The sequence below is a fragment of the Eleutherodactylus coqui genome, chromosome 5 (genome assembly GCF_035609145.1).
Source record: "Eleutherodactylus coqui strain aEleCoq1 chromosome 5, aEleCoq1.hap1, whole genome shotgun sequence".
Taxonomy (NCBI): Eukaryota; Metazoa; Chordata; class Amphibia; order Anura; family Eleutherodactylidae; genus Eleutherodactylus; species Eleutherodactylus coqui.
Window position 1 is genome coordinate 9717551 of NC_089841.1, and position 26713 is coordinate 9744263.

Below are 26713 nucleotides of genomic sequence, written 5' to 3' on the forward strand. Positions count from 1 at the left end.
TGATACAGGGGTCCCCCAACCACACTACATCTCTCACAGCACACTGCAGCAGGGCATGATCTCCACTGAACCAGCAGGAGGCAGCATGGACATGTGAGCTAACAGGACAGCAGCATTGTGGATGCAGCTCTGGATGTGACTGGAGTGTGATGAGGTGACACATGTCACCAGCAGAAAATACCGTTACTGGCCAGTGTTGTTGGTAGAACCCCTTGTATCTGGTGGCCACAGTAGTCACTAAGCATTACTGATATAACCTCCAGAGACATCATATATGTGACTGATATCAGCCGCTCTGCTTATAACGCTCCAGTACTGATATAACCTCCAGAGACATCATATATGTGATTGATATCAGCCGCTCTGCTTATAACGCTCCAGTACTGATATAACCTCCAGAGACGTCATATATGTGACTGATATCAGCCGCTCTGCTTATAACGCTCCAGTACTGATATAACCTCCAGAGACGTCATATATGTGATTGATATCAGCCGCTCGGCCTATAATGCTCCAGTACTGATATAACCTCCAGAGACATCATATATGTGACTGATATCAGCCGCTCGGCCTATAATGCTGCAATACTGATATAACCTCCAGAGACGTCATATATGTGACTGATATCAGCGGCTACTGTTATAACACTCCAGTACTGATATAACCTCCAGAGACATCATATATGTGACTGATACCAGCCGCTCTGCTTATAACGCTCCAGTACTGATATAACCTCCAGAGACGTCATATATGTGACTGATATCAGCCGCTTCTCTTATAACACTCCAATACAGATATATCCTTCAGAGACATCATATTTGCGACTGATATCAGCCGCTCTGCTTATAACGCTCCACTACTGATATAACCTCCAGAGACGTCATATATGTGACTGATATCAGCCGCTCGGCCTATAATGCTGCAATACTGATATAACCTCCAGAGACATCATATATGTGACTGATATCAGCCGCTCTGCTTATAACACTGCAGTACTGATATAACCTCCAGAGACATCATATATGTGACTGATATCAGCCACTCTGCTAATAACGCTCCAGTACTGATATAACCTCCAGAGACATCATATATGTGACTGATATCAGCGGCTCCTCTTATAACGCTCCAGTACTGATATAACCTCCAGAGACATCATATATGTGACTGATATCAGCCGCTTCTCTTATAACACTCCAATACAGATATATCCTTCAGAGACATCATATATGCGACTGATATCAGCCGCTCTGCTTATAACGCTCCAATACCTCCAGAAACATCATATATGCGACTGGTATCAGCCGCTCTGCTTATAACGCTCCAATACTGATATAACCTCCAGAGACATCATAAATGCGACTGATATCAGCCGCTCCTCTTATAACGCTCCACTACTGATATATCCTCTAGAGACATCATACATGTGACTGATATCAGCCGCTTCTCTTATAACGCTCCAATACGGATATATTCTTCAGAGACATCATACATATGATATCAGCCGCTACTCTTAAAACGCTCCAATACTGATATAACCTCCAGAGACATCATACAGGTGATATCAGCCACTCTGCTTATAACGCTCCAATACGGATATAACCTCCAGAGACATCATATATGTGATATCAGCTTCTCCTATTATAACACTCCAGTACTGATATAACCTTCAGAGAAATCATATATGTGACTGATAACAGCCGCTCTGCTTATAACGCTCCAATACTGATATAACCTCCAGAGACATTATAAGTGGAGCAGCTGATATCAGTCACATGTATGATGTTCCAATTATGATACAACCTTCAGAGATGACTTCTATGTGACTGAAATCAGGCTCTACTCTTATAATGCTCCAGTACTGATACAACCTCCAGACATCATGTATGTGACTCTTGTCTTATAATACTGATATCAGTCACATACATGATGTCTGTGCAGATTATATGAGTGCTAGAGCATTATAAGCGGAGCGGCTGATATCAGTCACATATATGATGTCTCTGGAGTTAATATCACTATTGGAGCGTTATAAGTGGAGAGGCTTATATCAGTCACATACATGACGTCTGTGGAAGTTATACCAGGTGCTCCGCTTATAACGCTCAAGAGGCATCAAATATGTGACTGGTATCAGCAGTGCTCATCTTATAACCCTCCAGTACCAATATAACCTCCACAGATGTCATGTTTGTGACTGATATCAGCCGCACCTCTTATAATGCTCCAGTACTGAAATAACGTCTGGAACCATAATATATGTAACTGATATCATCCGCTCCACTTATAACGCTCCAGTACTGATATGACCTATGGAGACATCATGCATGTGACTGATATCAGCTGTTCCGCTGACATCACTCCAATAGTGATATAACCTCCACAAACGTCTTGTATGTAAATTATATTAGGTGCTGCTCTTATAACGCTCCAGTACTGATATAACCTCCAGAGACTTCATATATGTGACTGATATCAGCCGCTCCTCTTATATCTCTCCAGTACTGATATAACCTCCAGAGACATCATATATGTGACTGATATCAGCCTTATAACGCTGCTGCAGTGTAATAAGCTCTGGACTGGTAGATGAATATAATATCTGGTAACGGTGGTGAGCATACACCCCTATGCCATCTCTTGGGGAGCATAAGCACACCTGTCACCCCCAGACGGCGGCGTCTCTCTCGGGCGCGGCGGCTGCGTTCCGCCTCAATATCTGTATGCCGACAATTAATTCCCTGAAATAGTCCCAGATTTCTGACAATATTTCATGGAGATGTAATCAACGACTCATTACTTAGAGATCTAACGAGAGACGATTTATAGCTGGATGCAGCCTGCGCCGCCATCTGCAGCAACTGGCGACAGCCGTGTCCGGAAGCCATAGGAAAAGCGCAACCAATGACAGCGAACGTTCGAGTTGTAGTTGTTACCTTAAAGGGCCGGTGTCCTATAGATGAAACTTCATTAAAGCAGAATAAGAAAAAGGTCAGCAACTTTCTGAGGGACTTTGTGTAGTTGGAGATCCCTGCTTGCTGTCAGTGAGTGGAATCATTGTCTACATTCCATCTCATCCTAATGTAGTCCTGCTCATGCAGCTAATAAGCCTGTTAGAATACATGTAGCATGTATTACTCGATATATGATGCGGCGCCCACTTCTCAGATCGCAGTGACCGCTGAGGTCGGACGGCCCGAACCACGGCCTGGAGGCAGACAGGAGTGATGATTCCTGCCAGTGATTCCTCTGAAAGGAGATGCAATTCTGTCTTCAACTGCCTGAAAGTAGAGGCGGCGAATGTTTCCTGCGAGCAAAGATACAATCCTGGTGGAGCAGCAGCGGGACGAGCCCGCCCGTCAGACAAATCACCCAACTTATTGCTTCTGAAAGCCGAGAGATGACGAATCCATTAACTCCATAAACACTCCTCTCCTGTGTAATAAGCATCCCAGGTGCCGAGGTAACTCCTCCTGGCCCTGAGCGGAGCAAGAAACTGTATACCGCCTTCTAATCACATCACATATCTATCTCATATCTATCCATCTATCTATCTATCATCTATCTATCTATCTATCTCTCTATCTATCATCTATCTCCTATCTATCTATCTATCTATCTATCTATCTATCTCCTATCTATCTATCGCCTATCTATCTATCTATCTATCTCTCTATCTATCATCTATCTATCTATCTATTCCCTATCTATCTATCTATCTCTCTATCTATCATCTATCTCATATCTATCTATCTCCTATCCATCTATCCATCTATCTATCTATCTCATATCTATCTATCTCCTATCCATCTATCCATCTATCTATCTATCTCATATCTATCTATCTATCCATCTATCCCATATCTATCTATCTATCTCCTATCAATCTATCATCTATCTTTCTAATATCTATCTATCTATCTATCTATCTATCTCCTATCTATCTATCTATCTATCTATCTATCTATCTATCTATCTCCTATCTATCTATCTATCTCCTATCTATCCATCTATCAATCTCATATCTATCTCATATCTATCTATCTATCTATCTATCTATCTATCTATCTATCTATCTATCTATCTATCTATCTATCTCCTATCTATCTATCTATCTCCTATCTATCCATCTATCAATCTCATATCTATCTCATATCTATCTATCTATTAATCTCATATCTATCTATCTATCCATCTCCTATCTATTAATCTCATATCTATCTATCTATCTCATATCTATCTATCTATTAATCTCATATCTATCTATCTATCATCTATCTTTCTAATATCTATCTATCTCCTATCCATCTATCCATCTATCTATCTATCTCCTATCTATCCATCTATCAATCTCATATCTATCTCATATCTATCTATCCTTCTATCTCATATCTATCTATCTATCTATCTCCTATCTATCTCTCTATCTATCTATCTCCTATCTATCTATCTCCTATCTATCTATCTCCTATCTATCTATCTCCTATCTCGTATCTATATCCTATCTATCCATGTATCTCATATCTATCTACCTCCTATATATCTACCTCCTATCTATCTCATATCTATCTATCTATCTCATATCTATCTATCTATCTATCTCCTATCTATCCATCTATCTATCCATCTCCATATCTATCTCCTATCCATCTATCTATCTATCTAATATCTATCTACCTCCTATCTATCTATCATCTATCTAATATCTATCTATCTCATATCTATCTATCTATCTCCTATTTATCTATCTATCCATCTCATATCTACCTATCTCATATCTATCTATCTATCTATCTATCCATCCATCCCATATCTATCTCATATCTATCTATCTATCTATCTATCTATCTATCTATCTATCTATCTATCTATCTATCTATCTATCTATCTATCTATCTATCTATCTATCTATCTATCCCATATCAATCTATCATCTATCTATCTCATATCTATCTATCTAGATAGATATATTTAGTATGAGGATGCTGTTGGTGCTGGGGGTCATTATATCTGGTATGAGGATGCTGTTGGTGCTGGGGGTCATTATATCTGGTATGAGGACGCTGTTGGTGCTGGGGGTCATTATATCCGGTATGAGGATGCTGTTGGCGCTGGGGGTCATTATATCTGGTATGAGGATGCTGTTGGTGCTGGGGGTCATTATATCTGGTATGAGGACGCTGTTGGTGCTGGGGGTCATTATATCCGGTATGAGGACGCTGTTGGCGCTGGGGGTCATTATATCTGGTATGAGGATGCTGTTGGTGCTGGGGGTCATTATATCTGGTATGAGGACGCTGTTGGTGCTGGGGGTCATTATATCCGGTATGAGGACACTGTTGGGGCTGGGGGTCATTATATCCGGTATGAGGACACTGTTGGGGCTGGGGGTCATTATATCTGGTATGAGGGCGCTGTTGGTCCTGGGGGTCATTATATCTGGTATGAGGACGCTGTTGGTGCTGGGGGTCATTATATCCGGTATGAGGATGCTGTTGGCGCTGGGGGTCATTATATCTGGTATGAGGATGCTGTTGGTGCTGGGGGTCATTTAATCTGGTATGAGGATGCTGTTGGTGCTGGGGGTCATTATATCCGGTATGAGGACGCTGTTGGGGCTGGGGGTCATTATATCCGGTATGAGGACGCTGTTGGCGCTGGGGGTCATTATATCTGGTATGAGGATGCTGTTGGTGCTGGGGGTCATTATATCTGGTATGAGGACGCTGTTGGTGCTGGGGGTCATTATATCCGGTATGAGGACACTGTTGGGGCTGGGGGTCATTATATCTGGTATGAGGGCGCTGTTGGTCCTGGGGGTCATTATATCTGGTATGAGGACGCTGTTGGTGCTGGGGGTCATTATATCTGGTATGAGGACGCTGTTGGCGCTGGGGGTCATTATATCTGGTATGAGGACGCTGTTGGCGCTGGGGGTCATTATATCTGGTATGAGGATGCTGTTGGCACTGAGGGGCATTATATCTGGTATGAGGATGCTGTTGGCACTGGGGGTCATTATATCTGGTATGAGGACGCTGTTGGCACTGGGGGTCATTATATCTGGTATGAGGACGCTGTTGGCACAGAGGGTCATTATATCTGGTATGAGGAAGCTGTTGGTGCTGGGGGTCATTATATCTGGTATGAGGACGCTGTTGGTGCTGGGGGTCATTATATCTGGTATGAGGATGCTGTTGGTGCTGGGGGTCATTATATCTGGTATGAGGATGCTGTTGGTGCTGGGGGTCATTATATCTGGTATGAGGATGCTGTTGGTGCTGGGGGTCATTATATCTGGTATGAGGATGCTGTTGGTGCTGGGGGTCATTATATCCGGTATGAGGACGCTGTTGGTGCTGGGGGTCATTATATCCGGTATGAGGATGCTGTTGGCGCTGGGGGTCATTACATCTGGTATGAGGATGCTGTTGGTGCTGGGGGTCATTATATCTGGTATGAGGACGCTGTTGGTGCTGGGGGTCATTATATCTGGTATGAGGATGCTGTTGGTGCTGGGGGTCATTATATCTGGTATGAGGACGCTGTTGGTGCTGGGGGTCATTATATCTGGTATGAGGATGCTGTTGGCACTGGGGGTCATTATATCTGGTATGAGGACGCTGTTGGCACAGAGGGTCATTATATCTGGTATGAGGAAGCTGTTGGTGCTGGGGGTCATTATATCTGGTATGAGGATGCTGTTGGTGCTGGGGGTCATTATATCTGGTATGAGGATGCGGTTGGTGCTGGGGGTCATTATATCTGGTATGAGGATGCTGTTGGTGCTGGGGGTCATTATATCTGGTATGAGGACGCTGTTGGTGCTGGGGGTCATTATATCCGGTATGAGGATGCTGTTGGCGCTGGGGGTCATTATATCTGGTATGAGGATGCTGTTGGTGCTGGGGGTCATTATATCTGGTATGAGGACGCTGTTGGTGCTGGGGGTCATTATATCTGGTATGAGGATGCTGTTGGTGCTGGGGGTCATTATATCTGGTATGAGGACGCTGTTGGTGCTGGGGGTCATTATATCCGGTATGAGGACACTGTTGGGGCTGGGGGTCATTATATCTGGTATGAGGACGCTGTTGGTGCTGGGGGTCATTATATCTGGTATGAGGACGCTGTTGGTGCTGGGGGTCATTATATCTGGTATGAGGACGCTGTTGGTGCTGGGGGTCATTATATCTGGTATGAGGACGCTGTTGGCGCTGGGGGTCATTATATCTGGTATGAGGATGCTGTTGGTGCTGGGGGTCATTATATCTGGTATGAGGACGCTGTTGGTGCTGGGGGTCATTATATCCGGTATGAGGATGCTGTTGGCGCTGGGGGTCATTATATCCGGTATGAGGACACTGTTGGGGCTGGGGGTCATTATATCTGGTATGAGGACGCTGTTGGTGCTGGGGGTCATTATATCCGGTATGAGGATGCTGTTGGCGCTGGGGGTCATTATATCTGGTATGAGGATGCTGTTGGTGCTGGGGGTCATTATATCTGGTATGAGGATGCTGTTGGTGCTGGGGGTCATTATATCTGGTATGAGGACGCTGTTGGGGCTGGGGGTCATTATATCCGGTATGAGGACGCTGTTGGCGCTGGGGGTCGTTATATCTGGTATGAGGATGCTGTTGGTGCTGGGGGTCATTATATCTGGTATGAGGACGCTGTTGGTGCTGGGGGTCATTATATCCGGTATGAGGACACTGTTGGGGCTGGGGGTCATTATATCTGGTATGAGGGCGCTGTTGGTCCTGGGGGTCATTATATCTGGTATGAGGACGCTGCTGGTGCTGGCGGTCATTATATCTGGTATGAGGACGCTGTTGGTGCTGGGGGTCATTATATCTGGTATGAGGACGCTGTTGGCGCTGGGGGTCATTATATCTGGTATGAGGATGCTGTTGGCACTGGGGGTCATTATATCTGGTATGAGGATGCTGTTGGCACTGGGGGTCATTATATCTGGTATAAGGACGCTGTTGGCACTGGGGGTCATTATATCTGGTATGAGGACGCTGTTGGCACAGAGGGTCATTATATCTGGTATGAGGAAGCTGTTGGTGCTGGGGGTCATTATATCTGGTATGAGGACGCTGTTGGTGCTTGGGGTCATTATATCTGGTATGAGGATGCTGTTGGTGCTGGGGGTCATTATATCTGGTATGAGGATGCTGTTGGTGCTGGGGGTCATTATATCTGGTATGAGGATGCTGTTGGTGCTGGGGGTCATTATATCTGGTATGAGGATGCTGTTGGTGCTGGGGGTCATTATATCTGGTATGAGGATGCTGTTGGTGCTGGGGGTCATTATATCTGGTAAGAGGACGCTGTTGGTGCTGGGGGTCATTATATCTGGTATGAGGACGCTGTTGGCGCTGGGGGTCATTATATCTGGTATGAGGACGCTGCTGGCACTGGGAGTCATTATATCCGGTATGAGGACGCTGTTCCCTTTGAGGGTCATTATATCTGGTATTAGGACGCTGTTGGGGCTGGGGGTCATTATATCTGGTATGAGGACGCTGTTGGCGTTGGGGGTCATTATATCTGCTATGAGGACGCTGTTGGTGCTGGGGGTCATTATATCTGGTATGAGGACGCTGTTGGCACTGGGGGTCATTATATCTGGTATGAGGACGCTGTTGGCACTGGGGGTCATTATATCCGGTATGAGGACGCTGTTCCCTTTGGGGGTCATTATATCTGGTATGAGGACGCTGTTGGGGCTGGGGGTCATTATATCTGGTATGAGGACGCTGTTGGCGTTGGGGGTCATTATATCTGGTAGGAGGACACTGTTGGCACTGGGGGTCATTATATCCGGTATGAGGACGCTGTTCCCTCTGGGGGTCATATCTGGTATGAGGACGCTGTTGGCATTGGGGGTCATTATATTTGGTAGGAGGACACTGTTGGGGCTGGGGGTCATTATATCCGGTATGAGGACACTGTTGGTGCTGGGGGTCATTATATCTGGTATGAGAACGCTGTTGGTGCTGGGGGTCATTATATCCCGTATGAGGACGCTGTTTGCGCTGGGGTCATTATATATGGTATGAGTACACAGTTTGCGCTGGGGGTCATTATTTCTGGTATGAGTACACTGTTTGTGCTGGGGGTCATTATATCTGGTATGAGTACACTGTTTGCGCTGGGGGTCATTATATCTGGTATGAGTACACTGTTTGCGCTGGGGGTCATTATATCTGGTATGAGGATACTGTTGGCGCTGGGGGTCATTATATCTGGTATGAGGACGCTGTTGGCACTGGGGGTCATTATATCTGGTATGAGGACGCTGTTGGCGCTGGGGGTCATTATATCCGGTATGAGTACACTGTTTGCACTGGGGGTCATTATATCTGGTATGAGGACGCTGTAGGCGCTGGGGGTCATTATATCCCGTATGAGTACACTGTTTGCGCTGGGGTTCATTATATCTGGTATGAATACACTGTTTGCGCTGGAGGTCATTATTTCTGGTATGAGGAAACTGTTGGCACTGGGGGTCATTATATGGGATACGAGGACGCTGTTGGCACTGGGGGTCATTATATCTTGTATGAGGACCCTGTTTGCACTGGGGGACATTATATCTGGTATGAGGATACTGTTGGCGCTGGGGGTCATTATATGGGATACGAGGATGCTGTTGGGGCTGGGGGTCATTATATCTGGTATGAGGACACTGTTGGCACTGGGGGTCATTATATCTGGTATGAGGACACTGTTGGCGCTGGGGGTCATTATATCTGGTAGGAGGATGCTGTTGGTGCTGGGGGTCATTATATCCGGTTTGAGGACGCTGTTGGTGCTGGGGGTCTTTATATCTGGTATGAGGATGCTGTTGGCAATGGGGGTCAATATATCTGATATGAAGACTCTGTTGGCACTGGGGGTCATTATATCTGGTATGAAAACGCTGTTGGTGCTGGGGGTCATTATATCTGGTATGAGGACGCTGTTGGGGCTGGGGGTCATTATATCTGGTATGAGGATGCTGTTGGCACTGGGGGTCATTATATCTGGTATGAGGACACTGTTGGCGTTTGGGGTCATTATATCTGGTATGAGGAGCAGTTGGTGCTAGGGGTCATTATATCTGGTATGAGGATGCTGTTAGTGCTGGGGGTCATTATATCCGGTATGAGGACACTGTTGGCGCTGGGGGTCATTATATCTGGTAGGAGGACACTGTTGGCATTTGGGGTCATTATATCTGGTATGAGGATGCTGTTGGCGCTGGGGGTCATTATATCTAGTATAAGGACGCTGTTGGCGCTGGGGGTCATTATATCTAGTATGAGGACGCTGTTGGTGCTGGGGGTCATTATATCTGGTATGAGGACGCTGTTGGTGCTGGGGGTCATTATATCTAGTATGAGGACGCTGTTGGTGCTGGGGGTCATTATATCTGGTATGAGGACACTGTTAGTGCTGGGGGTCATTATATCTGGTATGAGGACGCTGTTGGTGCTGGGGGTCATTATATCTGGTATGAGGATGCTGTTGATGCTGGGGGTCATTATATCTGGTATGAGGACGCTGTTGGTGCTGGGGGTCATTATATCTGGTATGAGGACGCTGTTGGCGCTGGGGGTCATTATATCTGGTATAAGGACGCTGTTGGGGCTGGGGGTCATTATATCTGGTATGACGACGCTGTAGGCGCTGGGGGTCATTATATCTGGTATGAGGAAACTGTTGGCGCTGGGGGTCATTATATGTGGTATGAGGGCGCTGTTGGGGCTTGGGGTCATTATATCTGGTATGAGGATGCTGTTGGGGCTTTGGGTCATTATATTTGGTATGAGGACGCTGTTGGGGCTTTTGGTCATTATATTTGGTATGAGGACGCTGTTGGCGCTGGGGGTCATTATATCTGGTATGAGGACGCTGTTGGTGCTGGGGGTCATTATATCTGGTATGAGGACGCTGTTGGGGCTGGGGGTCATTATATCTGGTATGACGACGCTGTAGGCGCTGGGGGTCATTATATCTGGTATGAGGAAACTGTTGGCGCTGGGGGTCATTATATCTGGTATGAGGATGCTGCTGGGGCTTTGGGTCATTATATTTGGTATGAGGACGCTGTTGGGGCTTTTGGTCATTATATTTGGTATGAGGACGCTGTTGGCGCTGGGGGTCATTATATCTGGTATGAGGATGCTGTTGGTGCTGGGGGTCATTATATCTGGTATGGGGGCGCTTTTGGGGCTTGGGGTCATTATATCCGGTATGAGGATGCTGTTGGTGCTGGGGGTCATTATATCGGACACGAGGACGCTGTTGGCCCTGGGGTTATTATATCCGGTATGAGGAGGTTGTTGGTGCTGGGGGTCATTATATCTGGTATGAGAACGCTGTTGGTGCTGGGGGTCATTATATCCGTTATGAGGACGCTGTTGGTGCTGGGGGTCATTATGTGTGGTATGAAGACGCTGTTGCCGCTGGGGGTCATTATGTGTGGTATGAAGACGCTGTTGCCGCTGGGGGTCATTATATCTGGTATGAGGACGCTGTTGGCACTGGGGGTCATTATATCTAGTATGAGAACGCTGTTGGTGCTGGGGGTCATTATATCTGGTATGATGACATTGTTGGCACTGGGAGTCATGATATCTGGTATCAGGACGCTGTTGGCGCTGGGGGTCATTATATCTGGTATGAGGATGCTGCTGGTGCTGGGGGTCATTATATCTGGTATGAGGACACTGTTGGCACTGGGGGTCATTATTTCTAATATGAGGACGCTGTTGGCACTGGGGGTCATTATATCTAGTATGAGGACGCTGTTGGCACTGGGGGTCATTATATCTAGTATGAGGACGCTGTTGGCACTGGGGGTCATTATATCTGGTATGAGGACGCTGTTGGCGCTGGGGGTCATTATATCTGGTATGAGGACGCTGTTTGCAGTGGGGGGTCATTATATCTGGTTTGAGGAAGCTGTTGGCGCTGGGGGTCATTATATCTGGTATGAGGACGCTGTTGGTACTGGGGGTCATTATATCTGGTATGAGGACGCTGTTGGTGCTGGGGGTCATTATATCTGGTATGAGGACGCTGTTGGTGCTGGGGGTCATTATATCTATTATGAGGACGCTGTTGGTGCTGGGGGTCATTATATCTGGTATGAGGACGCTGTTGGTACTGGGGGTCATTATATCTGGTATGAGGACGCTGTTGGTGCTGGGGGTCATTATATCTGGTATGAGGACGCTGTTGGTGCTGGGGGTCATTATATCTATTATGAGGACGCTGTTGGCGCTGGGGGTCATTATATCTGGTATGAGGACGCTGTTGGCGCTGGGGGTCATTATATCTGGTATGAGGACGCTGTTTGCGCTGGGGGTCATTATATCTGGTATGAGGACGCTGTTGGTGGTGGGGGTCATTATATCTGGTATGAGGACGCTGTTTGCGCTGGGGGTCATTATATCTGGTATGAGGACGCTGTTGGTGCTGGGGGTCATTATATCTGGTATGAGGACGCTGTTTGCGCTGGGGGTCATTATATCTGGTATGAGGACGCTGTTGGTGCTGGGGGTCATTATATCTGGTATGAGGACGCTGTTGGTGCTGGGGGTCAGTATATCTAGTATGAGGACGCTGTTGGCGCTGGGGGTCATTATATCTGGTATGAGGATGCTGTTAGTGCTGGGGGTCATTATATCTATTATGAGGACGCTGTTGGTGCTGGGGGTCATTATATCCGGTATGAGGACGCTGTTAGTGTTGGGGGTCATTATATGGGATACAAGGACGCTGTTAGTGTTGGGGGTCATTATATGGGATACAAGGACGCTGTTGGCGCTGGGGGTCATTATATGGGATACAAGGACGCTGTTAGTGTTGGGGGTCATTATATGGGATACAAGGACGCTGTTAGTGTTGGGGGTCATTATATGGGATACAAGGACGTTGTTGTCGCTGGGGGTCATTATATGGGATACAAGGACGCTGTTAGTGTTGGGGGTCATTATATGGGATACAAGGACGTTGTTGTCGCTGGGGGTCATTATATGGGATACAAGGACGCTGTTGGCACTGGGGGTCATTATATCTGGTATGAGGACGCTGTTAGTGTTGGGGGTCATTATATGGGATACAAGGAAGCTGTTGGCGCTGGGGGTCATTATATGGGATACAAGGACGCTGTTGGCGCTGGGGGTCACTATAAGGTGATATGACGCCCCATTTAGGGAGCTGCCGCAGCGTTTTGCCTTCTTTGCTCCGGCGCAGGACACACGTCAGACAGTCGGTGGCGAGATCAGAGCGCAGCGAGAGGTAACAGTCTGAGCGCACGTGTTCTGTACTTGAAATATACGGCGGGCAGAACATGATAACGGAACACTAAGCTGGGCGGCCGCGCTCTGCGTGTAGAGTGTGAGCTCCGCTGCCCACAGGCTGCTGGTTATGTGTGACTAGAGCTGGGCGGCCGCGCTCTGCGTGTAGAGTGTGAGCTCCGCTGCCCACAGGCTGCTGGTTATGTGTGACTAGAGCTGGGCGGCCGCGCTCTGCGTGTAGAGTGTGAGCTCCGCTGCCCACAGGCTGCTGGTTATGTGTGACTAGAGCCGGGCGGCCGCGCTCCGCGTGTAGAGTGTGAGCTCCGCTGCCCACAGGCTGCTGGTTATGTGTGACTAGAGCTGGGCGGCCGCGCTCTGCGTGTAGAGTGTGAGCTCCGCTGCCCACAGGCTGCTGGTTATGTGTGACTAGAGCTGGGCGGCCGCGCTCTGCGTGTAGAGTGTGAGCTCCGCTGCCCACAGGCTGCTGGTTATGTGTGACTAGAGCCGGGCGGCCGCGCTCCGCGTGTAGAGTGTGAGCTCCGCTGCCCACAGGCTGCTGGTTATGTGTGACTAGAGCTGGGCGGCCGCGCTCCGCGGGTAGAGTGTGAGCTCCGCTGCCCACAGGCTGCTGGTTATGTGTGACTAGACCCGGGCGGCCGCGCTCCGCGGGTAGAGTGTGAGCTCCGCTGCCCACAGGCTGCTGGTTATGTGTGACTAGACCCGGGCGGCCGCGCTCCGCGTGTAGAGTGTGAGCTCCGCTGCCCACAGGCTGCTGGTTATGTGTGACTAGAGCTGGGCGGCCGCGCTCCGCGGGTAGAGTGTGAGCTCCGCTGCCCACAGGCTGCTGGTTATGTGTGACTAGAGCTGGGCGGCCGCGCTCCGCGGGTAGAGTGTGAGCTCCGCTGCCCACAGGCTGCTGGTTATGTGTGACTAGACCCGGGCGGCCGCGCTCCGCGTGTAGAGTGTGAGCTCCGCTGCCCACAGGCTGCTGGTTATGTGTGACTAGAGCTGGGCGGCCGCGCTCCGCGGGTAGAGTGTGAGCTCCGCTGCCCACAGGCTGCTGGTTATGTGTGACTAGAGCTGGGCGGCCGCGCTCCGCGGGTAGAGTGTGAGCTCCGCTGCCCACAGGCTGCTGGTTATGTGTGACTAGAGCTGGGCGGCCGCGCTCCGCGGGTAGAGTGTGAGCTCCGCTGCCCACAGGCTGCTGGTTATGTGTGACTAGAGCTGGGCGCTGTCACCATATCATATCTAGAAGTAAGAACGGTTCCCGTCACTCATAGCAACCAGTCACGGTGCAGCTACACTATACCAGCACAACCAATCACAGCGCAGCTTTCATTTCTGAAAGGGCTATGGTAAAAAGAAAGCTGCGCTGTGATTGGTTGCTGTGGACAACAGGGACACCTCTGGTAAACAGGGCCCTCTGTGTTTTGCCGCTCGTCCCGTCCGGAGGGGCCTCCATCACCGGCTGCCAGTGGTGATATACCTATGACCCGTGCAGCGGCGGCGTACAAGCGGCGCTGCACTTCACAGGACGGCGGCCGCTCCCCATCCGAGCCTCATAAACACTTTTATACTGGGAGTGAGAATTAGCGCAGCGCAGACACGGCTTTTATGGAGCTGGTGTCAGGTTGAGAAAATGTAGTAAACGGCTTCATGGCTGGAAGCAGCGGCCGCACAGCAGAGCCGAGGCGCGGAGTGCGCTGCGTCCCCGCCGTCCCATCCGCAGGTCTCCAATGTGGGAGGCACGAGGCTCCGCTCATCACACTACACAGTCCAGCCAGCAGAGGGCGCCACGTCTGCCTCCCAAGCTGCACCAACATATAGGAGATTAGATTGTGAGCTCCTGGGGTCAGGGATGATGGGAGTGATACATTGTGTGTGATGGGGGATTAGATTGTGAGCTCCTGGGGTCAGGGATGATGGGAGTGATACATTGTGTGTGATGGGGAGATTAGATTGTGAGCTCCTGGGGTCAGGGATGATGGGGGTGATACATTGTGTGTGATGGGGGATTAGATTGTGAGCTCCTGGGGTCAGGGATGATGGGAGTGACACATTGTGTGATGGGGAGATTAGATTGTGAGCTCCTGGGGTCAGGGATGATGGGAGTGATACATTGTGTGTGATGGGGGGATTAAATTGTGAGCTCCTGGGGTCAGAGGTGATGGGAGTGATACATTGTGTGATGGGGGATTAGATTGTGAGCTCCTGGGGTCAGGGTTGATGGGAGTGATACATTGTGTGTGATGGGGGATTAGATTGTGAGCTCCTGGGGTCAGGGATGATGGGAGTGATATATTGTGTGTGATGGGGAGATTAGATTGTGAGCTCCTGGGGTCAGGGATGATGGGAGTGATACATTGTGTGTGATGGGGGATTAGATTGTGAGCTCCTGGGGTCAGGGATGATGGGAGTGATACATTGTGTGTGATGGGGAGATTAGATTGTGAGCTCCTGGGGTCAGGGATGATGGGAGTGATACATTGTGTGATGGGGGGATTAGATTGTGAGCTCCTGGGGTCAGGGATGATAGGAGTGATACACTGTGTGATGGGGAGATTAGATTGTGAGCTCCTGGGGTCAGGGATGATGGGAGTGATACATTGTGTGTGATGGGGGGATTAGATTGTGAGCTCCTGGGGTCAGAGGTGATGGGAGTGATACATTGTGTGATGGGGGATTAGATTGTGAGCTCCTGGGGTCAGGGATGATGGGAGTGATACATTGTGTGGGGTGGGGGATTAGATTGTGAGCTCCTGGGGTCAGGGATGATGGGAGTGATACATTCTGTGTGATGGGGAGATTAGATTGTAAGCTCCTGGGGTCAGGGATGATGGGAGTGATACATTGTGGGTGATGGGAAGATTAGATTGTGAACTCCTGGGGTCAGGGATGATGGGAGTGATACACTGTGTGATAGGGAGATTAGATTGTGAGCTCCTGGGGTCAGGGATGATAGGAGTGATACATTGTGTGTGATGGGGGATTAGATTGTAAGCTCCTGGGGTCAGGGATGATGGGAGTGATACACTGTGTGATGGGGAGATTAGATTGTGAGCTCCTGGGGTCAGGGATGATGGGAGTGATACATTGTGTGATGGGGAGATTAGATTGTGAGCTCCTGGGGTCAGGGATGATAGGAGTGATACATTGTGTGGGATGGGGAATTAGATTGTGAGCTCCTGGGGTCAGGGATGATGGGAGTGATACATTCTGTGTGATGGGGGGATTAGATTGTGAGCTCCTGGGGTCAGGGATGATGGGAGTGATACATTCTGTGTGATGGGGGGGGATTAGATTGTAAACTCCTGGGGTCAGGGATGATGGGAGTGATACACTGTGTGTGATGGGGAGATTAGATTGTGAGCTCCTGGGGTCAGGGATGATGGCAGTGATAGATTGTGTGTGATGGGGGATTAGATTGTGAGCTCCTGGGGTCAGGGATGATGGGAGTGATACATTGTGTGATGGGGGATTAGATTGTGAGCTCCTGGGGTCAGGGATGATGGGGGTGATACATTGTGTGTGATGGGGGGATTAGATTGTGAGCTCCTGGGGTCAGGGATGATAGGAGTGATACATTGTATGTGATGGGGAGATTAGATTGTGAGCTCCTGGGGTCAGGGATGATGGGAGTGATACATTGTGTGTGATGGGGAGATTAGATTGTGAGCTCCTGGGGTCAGGGATGATGGGAGTGATGCATTGTGTGTGATGGGGGGGATTAGATTGTGAGCTCCTGGGATCAGGGATGATGGGAGTGATACATTGTGTTTGATGCTGGGATTAGATTGTGAGCTCTTGGGATCATGGATGAAGGGAGTGATACATTGTGTGTGATGGGGGATTAGATTGTGAGCTCCTGGGGTCAGGGATGATGGGAGTGATACATTGTGTGTGATGGGGCGATTAGATTGTGAGCTCCTGGGGTCAGGGATGATGGGGGTGATACATTGTGTGTGATGGGGAGATTAGATTGTGAGCTCCTGGGGTCAGGGATGATGGGAGTGATACATTGTGTGTGATGGGGGATTAGATTGTGAGCTCCTGGGGTCAGGGATGATGGGAGTGATACATTGTGTGTGATGGGGCGATTAGATTGTGAGCTCCTGGGGTCAGGGATGATGGGGGTGATACATTGTGTGTGATGGGGAGATTAGATTGTGAGCTCCTGGGGTCAGGGATGATGGGAGTGATACATTGTGTGTGATGGGGGATTAGATTGTGAGCTGCTGGGGTCAGGGATGATGTGAGTGATACATTGTGTGATGGGGGGATTAGATTGTGAGCTCCTGGGGTCAGGGATGATGGGTCTGATACATTGTGTGTGATGGGGGGATTAGATTGTGAGCTCCTGGGGTCAGGGATGATGGATGTGATACATTGTGAGTAATGGGGAGATTAGATTGTGAGCTCCTGGGGTCAGGGATGATGGGAGTGATACATTGTGTGTGATTGGGAGATTAGATTGTGAGCTCCTGGGGTCAGGGATGATGCGAGTGATACATTGTGTGTGATGGGGGATTAGACTGTGAGCTCCTGGGGTCAGGGATGATGCGAGTGATACATTGTGTGTGATGGGGGATTAGATTGTGAGCTCCTGGGGTCAGGGATAATGGGAGTGATACATTGTATGTGATGGGATTAGATTGTGAGCTCCTGGGGTCAGGGATGATGGGTCAGATACATTGTGTGTGATGGGGGGATTAGATTGTGAGCTCCTGGGGTCAGGGATGATGGGAGTGATACATTGTGCGTGATGGGGGGATTAGATTGTGAGCTCCTGGGGTCAGGGATGATGGGAGTGATACATTGTGTGTGATGGGGGGGATTAGATTGTGAGCTCCTGGGGTCAGGGATGATAGGAGTGATACATTGTGTGTGATGGGGGGGATTAGATTGTGAGCTACTGGGGTCAGGGATGATGGGAGTGATACATTGTGTGTGATGGGGAGATTAGATTGTGAGCTCCTGGGGTCAGGGATGATGGGTGTGATACATTGTGTGTGATGGGGGATTAGATTGTGAGCTCCTGGGGTCAGGGATGATAGGAGTGATACATTGTGTGTGATGGGGGGGATTAGATTGTGAGCTCCTGGGATCAGGGATGATGGGAGTGATACATTGTGTGTGATGGGGGATTAGATTGTGAGCTCCTGGGGTCAGGGATGATAGGAGTGATACATTGTGTGTGATGGGGGGGATTAGATTGTGAGCTACTGGGGTCAGGGATGATAGGAGTGATACATTGTGTGTGATGGGGAGATTAGATTGTGAGCTCCTGGGGTCAGGGATGATGGGGGTGATACATTGTGTGTGAAGGGGGGATTAGATTGTGAGCTCCTGGGGTCAGGGATGATGGGAGTGATACATTGTGTGATGGGGGGATTAGATTGTGAGCTCTTGGGGTCAGGGATGATGGGAGTGATACATTGTGTGATGGGGGGATTAGATTGTGAGCTCCTGGGGGCAGGGATGATGGGAGTGATACACTGTGTGTGATGGGGAGATTAGATTGTGAGCTCCTGGGGTCAGGGATGATGGGAGGGATACATTGTGTGATGGGGGGATTAGATTGTGAGCTCCTGGGGTCAGGGATGATAGGAGTGATACATTGTGTGATGGGGGGATTAGATTGTGAGCTCCTGGAGTCAGGGATGATGGGAGTGATACATTGTGTGTGATGGGGGATTAGATTGTGAGCTCCAGGGGTCAGGGATGATGGGAGTGATACATTGTGTGTGATGGGGAGATTAGATTGTGAGCTCCAGGGGTCAGGGATGATGGGAGTGATACATTGTGTGTGATGAGGGGATTAGATTGTGAGCTCCTGGGGTCAGGGATGATGGGAGTGATACATTGTGAGTGATGGGGAGATTAGATTGTGAGCTCCTGGGGTCAGGGATGATTGGAGTGATACATTGTGTGATGGGGGATTAGATTGTGAGCTCCTGGGGTCAGGGATGATAGGAGTGATACATTGTGTGTGATGGGGGGATTAGATTGTGAGCTCCTGGGGTCAGGGATGATTGGAGTGATACATTGTGTGATGGGGAGATTAGACTGTGAGCTCCAGGGGTCAGGGATGATGGGGGTGATACATTGTGTGTGATGGGGAGATTAGATTGTGAGCTCCTGGGGTCAGGGATGATGGGAGTGATACATTGTGTGTGATGAGGGGATTAGATTGTGAGCTCCTGGGGTCAGGGATGATGGGAGTGATACATTGTGAGTGATGGGGAGATTAGATTGTGAGCTCCTGGGGTCAGGGATGATTGGAGTGATACATTGTGTGATGGGGGATTAGATTGTGAGCTCCTGGGGTCAGGGATGATAGGAGTGATACATTGTGTGATGGGGGGATTAGATTGTGAGCTCCTGGGGTCAGGGATGATTGGAGTGATACATTGTGTGATGGGGAGATTAGACTGTGAGCTCCTGGGGTCAGGGATGATGGGAGTGATACATTGTGTGTGATGGGGGATTAGATTGTGAGCTCCTGGGGTCAGGGATGATAGGAGTGATACATTGTGTGATGAGGGGATTAGATTGTGAGCTCCAGGGGTCAGGGATGATGGGAGTGATACATTGTGTGTGATGGGGGATTAGATTGTGAGCTCCCGGGGTCAGGGATGATGGGAGTGATACATTGTGAGTGATGGGGAGATTAGATTGTGAGCTCCTGGGGTCAGGGATGATGGGAGTGATACATTGTGTGTGATGGGGGATTAGATTGTGAGCTCCTGGGGTCAGGGATGATAGGAGTGATACATTGTGTGATGGGGGGATTAGATTGTAAGCTCCTGGGGTCAGGGATGATGGGAGTGATACATTGTGTGTGATGGGGGATTAGATTGTGAGCTCCTGGGGTCAGGGATGATGGGAGTGATACATTGTGTGTGATGAGGGGATTAGATTGTGAGCTCCTGGGGTCAGGGATGATGGGAGTGATACATTGTGAGTGATGGGGAGATTAGATTGTGAGCTCCTGGGGTCAGGGATGATTGGAGTGATACATTGTGTGATGGGGGATTAGATTGTGAGCTTCTGGGGTCAGGGATGATAGGAGTGATACATTGTGTGATGGGGGGATTAGATTGTGAGCTCCTGGGGTCAGCTTCTGCATATCTTACCTTGTGAGTGTTCCTCAGAGCTGCCTGTCAGCTCATGAACTGTGCGCAGCTTCCGGAGAGACAATCCACGGTTGTCCGTATCTGTACAAAAAAGTAAAAGAAGACGAGAATATGAGACCCACAGCTGGATGGCGCCGGTGAGCACGACATGACAAGAATACATCCCCGCTGTCACTGGACAACCAGACAGCCGTGTCATTCAGGACCTGGGAAAGCTGGGTGACTGCGCAGTACTGTCCCCAATCAATCTGCTGTCGGGAGATTCTCACTATTGTCCCCATCGCCGCCGTCCTGCTGATGGCATCTACTGAAGCCGGCGTTCATAATGAAAGTAGAGCAGGAAAACATGAAATGTGCGATGTGGCCCCCGACACCCCGAAATATGGCAGCCCGGGTAATAAGCAGGTCACTGCCCTGTCTGCTCCACCTCTGTCTAATCATGCTCTTACTCTGCTCTCTCCTTTAGCCCTGACTCCTTTCCTCCAGCCCTATATCTCTCTGTCCTGTCTCTGCTCTTCTAGCTCTGCTGGTCTCTGTGCGGTGGTCACTGAGGGTCTCTGTGCGGTGGTCCCTGAGGGTCTCTGTGCGGTGGTCTCTTAGGGTCTTTGCTCGGTGGTCTCTGAGGGTCTCTGCTCAGTGGTCTCTGAGGGTCTCTGTGCGGTGGTCTCTGTGAGTCTCTGTAAGGTGGTCTCTGTTGGTCTCTGTGGGCCTCTGCGTAATGGTCTCAGCACAATGGTCACTGAGGGTCTCTGTGTGGTGGTCTCTGGTGGTCTCGGTGCGGTGGTCTCTGAGGGTCTCTGTCGGTCTCTGTGTGGTGGTCTCTGTGCGGTGGTCTCTGGGGGTCTCTGTGCGGTGGTCTCTGAGGGTCTCTGTGCAGTGGTCTCTGAGGGTCTTGGTGCGGTGGTCTCTGTTGGTCTCTGTGGGCCTCTGCGTGGTGGTCTCTGCGCAATGGTCCCTGAGGGTCTTTGTGCAGTGGTCTCTGAGGGTCTCTGTTTGGTGCTCTCTGCTGGTCTCTGCGCAATGGTCTCTGAGGGACTCTGTGCAGTGAATTCTAAGGGTCTTTGTGCGGTGTTCTCTGAGGATCTCTGCCGGCTTCTGTGTGGTGGTCTCTGAGGGTCTCTATATGGTGGTCTCTGCAGGTCTCTGCGCGGTGATCTCTGAGGGTCTCTGCACGGTGGTCCCTGAGGGTCTATGTGTGGTGGTCTCTGAGGGTCTCTGCACAGTGGTCTCTGGGGGTCTATGTGCGGTGGTCTCTGGGGGTCTATGTGCGGTGGTCTCTGCATGTCTCTGTGCGGTGGTCTCTGAGGGCCCCTGCGTGGTGGTCCCTGAGGGCCTCTGCATGGTGGTCTCTGCGCGATGGTCTCTGAGGGTCTCTGTGCGATGGTCTCCGCTGGTCTCTGTGCGGTGGTCTCTGCTGGTCTCTGTGCGGTGGTCTCTGCTGGTCTCTGTGCGGTGGTCTCTGAGGGCCCCTGCGTGGTGGTCCCTGAGGGCCTCTGCATGGTGGTCTCTGCGCGATGGTCTCTGAGGGTCTCTGTGCAGTGGTCTCTGAGGGTCTCTGCGCGGTGGTCTCTGAGGGTCTCTGTGCGGTGGTCTCTGAGGGTCTCTGCGCGGTGGTCTCTGAGGGTCTCTGCGCGGTGGTCTCTGAGGGTCTCTGCGCGGTGGTCTCTGAGGGTCTCTGCGCGATGGTCTCTGAGGGTCTCTGCGCGGTGGTCTCTGAGGGTCTCTGTGCGGTGGTCTCTGTGGGTCTCTGTGCGGCGGTCTCTGTGGGTCTATGTGCGGCGGTCTCTGAGGGTCTCTGTGCGGCGGTCTCTGAGGGTCTCTGTGCGGCGGTCTCTGAGGGTCTCTGTGCGGCGGTCTCTGCTGGTCTCTGTGCCGTGGTCCCTGTGCAATGGTCTCTGTGCGGTGGTCTCTCAGGGTCTCTGTGCGATGGTCTCTGAGGGTCTCTGTGCGGTGGTCTCTGAGGGTCTCTGTGCGGTGGTCTCTGAGGGTCTCTGTGCGGTGGTCTCTGAGGGTCTCTGTGCGGTGGTCTCTGATGGGCTCTGTGCGGTGGTCTCTGATGGGCTCTGTGCGGTGGTCTCTGAGGGTCTCTGTGCGGTGGTCTCTGATGGGCTCTGTGCAGTGGTCTCTGATGGGCTCTGTGCGGTGGTCTCTGAGGGTCTCTGTGCGGTGGTCTCTGAGGGTCTCTGTGCGGTGGTCTCTGAGGGTCTCTGTGCGGTGGTCTCTGAGGGTCTCTGTGCGGTGGTCTCTGAGGGTCTCTGTGCGGTGGTCTCTGATGGGCTCTGTGCGGTGGTCTCTGATGGGCTCTGTGCAGTGGTCTCTGATGGGCTCTGTGCGGTGGTCTCTGAGAGTCTCTGTGCGGTGGTCTCTGAGGGTCTCTGTGCGGTGGTCTCTGAGGGTCTCTGTGCGGTGGTCTCTGTGCGGTGGTCTCTGTGCGGTGGTCTCTGAGGGTCTCTGTGCGGTGGTCTCCTCCGTCCGCAGCTTTAGCTTTCTGTTTCTGGGTCACTGATATCTTCCTGCCCCCAGACCTCCTGTTCCCCGAGGAGGGAGCCAACGGATTCATTCTCAGCCTTCCAATACTCGTCCTCATCACAGGGATGAAAGTGACATGCAGAACATCGCTCCTTCCATCTCCTGAGAGGTATATAGCCTGATATCCCACAGAGTATTACATCACTGACCTCACTAGAGATCTGCAGAGTATTGCTCTGTACCTCCTACCTCCTGACATACAGATAATGATACATCCTGCAGATGATTACACATCCATAGGCATGCAGAACATCGCTCTTTCTACTAATAGTGAGATATGCTGCAGATTATTACACCTCTATAGACCTGTAGATCTTCGCTCTTTCCTCTCTACCTCCTGATAGTGAGATATGCTGCAGATTATTACATCTCTATAGACCTGTGGATCATCGCTCTTTTCTCTCTACCTCCTGATAGTGAGATATGCTGCAGATTATTACACCTCTATAGACCTGTAGATCATCGCTCTTTTCTCTCTACCTTCTGATAGTGAGATATGCCTCAGATTATTACACTTCTATAGACCTGTAGATCTTCGCTATTTCCTCTCCATCTACTAATAGTGAGATATGCTGCAGATTATTACACCTCTATAGACCTGTAGATCATCGCTCTTTCCTCTCTACCTCCTGATAGTGAGATATGCTGCAGATTATTACACCTCTATAGACCTTCAGATCTTCGCTCTTTCCTTTCTACCTCCTGATAGTGATATATGCTGCAGATTATTACACCTCTATAGACCTGTAGATCATCGCTCTCTCCTCTCTACCTCCTGATAGTGAGATACGCTGCAGATTATTACACCTCTATAGACCTGTAGATCTTCGCTATTTCCTCTCCATCTACTAATAGTGAGATATGCTGCAGATTATTACACCTCTATAGACCTGTAGATCATCGCTCTTTCCTCTCTACGTCCTGATAGTGAGATATGCTGCAGATTATTACACCTCTATAGACCTGTAGATCATCGCTCTTTCCTCTCTACCTCCTGATAGTGAGATCTGTTGCAGATTATTACACCTCTATAGACCTGTAGATCTTCGCTCTTTCCTCTCCATCTACTAATAGTGAGATATGCTGCAGATTATTACACCTCTATAGACCTGTAGATCATCGCTCTTTCCTTTCTACCTCCTGATAGTGATATATGCTGCAGATTATTACACCTCTATAGACCTGTAGATGTTCGCTCTTTCCTCTCCATCTACTAATAGTGAGATATGCTGCAGATTATTACACCTCTATAGACCTGTAGATCATCGCTCTTTCTACTAATAGTGAGATATGCTGCAGATTATTACACCTCTATAGACCTGTAGATCATCGTTCTTTCCTCTCTACCACCTGATAGTGAGATATGCTGCAGATTATTACACCTCTATAGACCTGTAGATCTTCGCTCTTTCCTCTCTACCTCCTGATAGTGAGATATGCTGCAGATTATTACACCTCTATAGACCTGTAGATCTTCGCTCTTTCCTCTCTACCTCCTGATAGTGAGATATGCTGCAGATTATTACACCTCTATAGACCTGTAGATCATCGCTCTTTCCTCTCTACCTCCTGATAGTGAGATCTGCTGCAGATTATTACACCTCTATAGACCTGTAGATCTTCGCTCTTACCTCTCTACCTCCTGATAGTGAGATCTGTTGCAGATTATTACACCTCTATAGACCTGTAGATCTTCGCTCTTACCTCTCTACCTCCTGATAGTGATATATGCTGCAGATTATTACACCTCTATAGACCTGTAGATCTTTGCTCTTTCCTCTCTACCTCCTGATAGTGATATATGCTGCAGATTATTACACCTCTATAGACCTGTAGATCTTCGCTCTTTTCTCCCTACGTCCTGATAGTGAGATGTGCTGCAGATTATTACACCTCTATAGACCTGTAGATCATCGCTCTTTCCTTTCTACCTCCTGATAGTGATATATGCTGCAGATTATTACACCTCTATAGACCTGTAGATGTTCGCTCTTTCCTCTCCATCTACTAATAGTGAGATATGCTGCAGATTATTACACCTCTATAGACCTGTAGATCATCGCTCTTTCTACTAATAGTGAGATATGCTGCAGATTATTACACCTCTATAGACCTGTAGATCATCGTTCTTTCCTCTCTACCACCTGATAGTGAGATATGCTGCAGATTATTACACCTCTATAGACCTGTAGATCTTCACTCTTTCCTCTCTACCTCCTGATAGTGAGATATGCTGCAGATTATTACACCTCTATAGACCTGTAGATCTTCGCTCTTTCCTCTCCATCTACTAATAGTGAGATATGCTGCAGATTATTACACCTCTATAGACCTGTAGATCATCGCTCTTTCCTTTCTACCTCCTGATAGTGATATATGCTGCAGATTATTACACCTCTATAGACCTGTAGATGTTCGCTCTTTCCTCTCCATCTACTAATAGTGAGATATGCTGCAGATTATTACACCTCTATAGACCTGTAGATCTTCGCTCTTTCCTCTCTACCTCCTGATAGTGAGATATGCTGCAGATTATTACACCTCTATAGACCTGCAGATCTTCGCTCTTTCCTCTCCATCTACTAATAGTGAGATATGCTGCAGATTATTACACCTCTATAGACCTGCAGATCTTCGCTCTTTCCTCTCCATCTACTAATAGTGAGATATGCTGCAGATTATTACACCTCTATAGACCTGTAGATCATCGCTCTTCTCTCTCTACCTCCTAAGGGCGCCCACCCACTGGCGATTTTTTTCACTGCGAAATTCGCAGCATTTTTTTTCTCAGCAGGGGTCTATGGGACTTGTAATGTTAAAATCGCGATCGCGCAAAATCGCGATTAACCGCGAAATCGCGATTTTAGCTTTACAGGTCCCATAGCCCATACACCCCTGCAGAAAAAAAATGCTGCGAATTTCGCAGTAAAAAAAACGCTAGTGGGTAGTCACCCTAATAGTGAGATATGCTGCAGATTATTACACCTCTATAGACCTGTAGATCATCGCTCTTTTCTCTCTACCTCCTGATAGTGAGATGTGCTGCAGATTATTACACCTCTATAGACCTGTAGATCTTCGCTATTTCCTCTCCATCTACTAATAGTGAGATATGCTACAGATTATTACACCTCTATAGACCTGTAGATCATCGCTCTTTCCTCTCTACCTCCTGATAGTGAGATATGCTGCAGATTATTACACCTCTATAGACCTGTAGATCATCGCTCTTTTCTCTCTACCTCCTGATAGTGAGATATGCTGCAGATTATTACACCTCTATAGACCTGTAGATCTTCGCTATTTCCTCTCCATCTACTAATAGTGAGATATGCTACAGATTATTACACCTCTATAGACCTGTAGATCATCGCTCTTTCCTCTCTACGTCCTGTTAGTGAGATATGCTGCAGATTATTACACCTCTATAGACCTGTAGATCATCGCTCTCTCCTCTCTACCTCCTGATAGTGAGATATGCTGCAGATTATTACACCTCTATAGACCTGTAGATCTTCGCTCTTTCCTCTCCATCTACTAATAGTGAGATATGCTGCAGATTATTACACCTCTATAGACCTGTAGATCATCGCTCTTTTCTCTCTACCTCCTGATAGTGAGATATGCTGCAGATTATTACACCTCTATAGACCTGTAGATCTTCGCTCTTTCCTCTCTACCTCCTGATAGTGAGATATGCTGAAGATTATTACACCTCTATAGACTTGTAGATCATCGCTCTTTTCTCTC

The 26713-nt window shown here is 48.9% G+C and overlaps 2 protein-coding genes across 4 annotated transcripts in view; both read right to left on the reverse strand.

Moving 5' to 3' along the window:
• CNTFR (ciliary neurotrophic factor receptor) overlaps positions 1-26713 on the reverse strand; it is a 471005-nt gene that overhangs the window by 272511 nt on the left and 171781 nt on the right. For 2 of the 3 annotated variants that reach the window (XM_066602302.1, XM_066602298.1), the window contains exon 3: positions 20435-20515. The exons of the other annotated variant lie outside the window; for it this stretch is intronic. The gene's annotated coding sequence lies outside the window, so the exon portion shown is untranslated. The remainder of the gene's footprint in view (positions 1-20434; positions 20516-26713) is intronic. 3 annotated transcript variants of the gene reach the window in all.
• Positions 21696-22994, reverse strand: LOC136628685 (spermatogenesis-associated protein 31H1-like). The gene has a single exon (XM_066604791.1). It carries the CDS (start codon positions 22992-22994, stop codon positions 21696-21698), a length of 1299 nt encoding a protein of 432 aa, XP_066460888.1.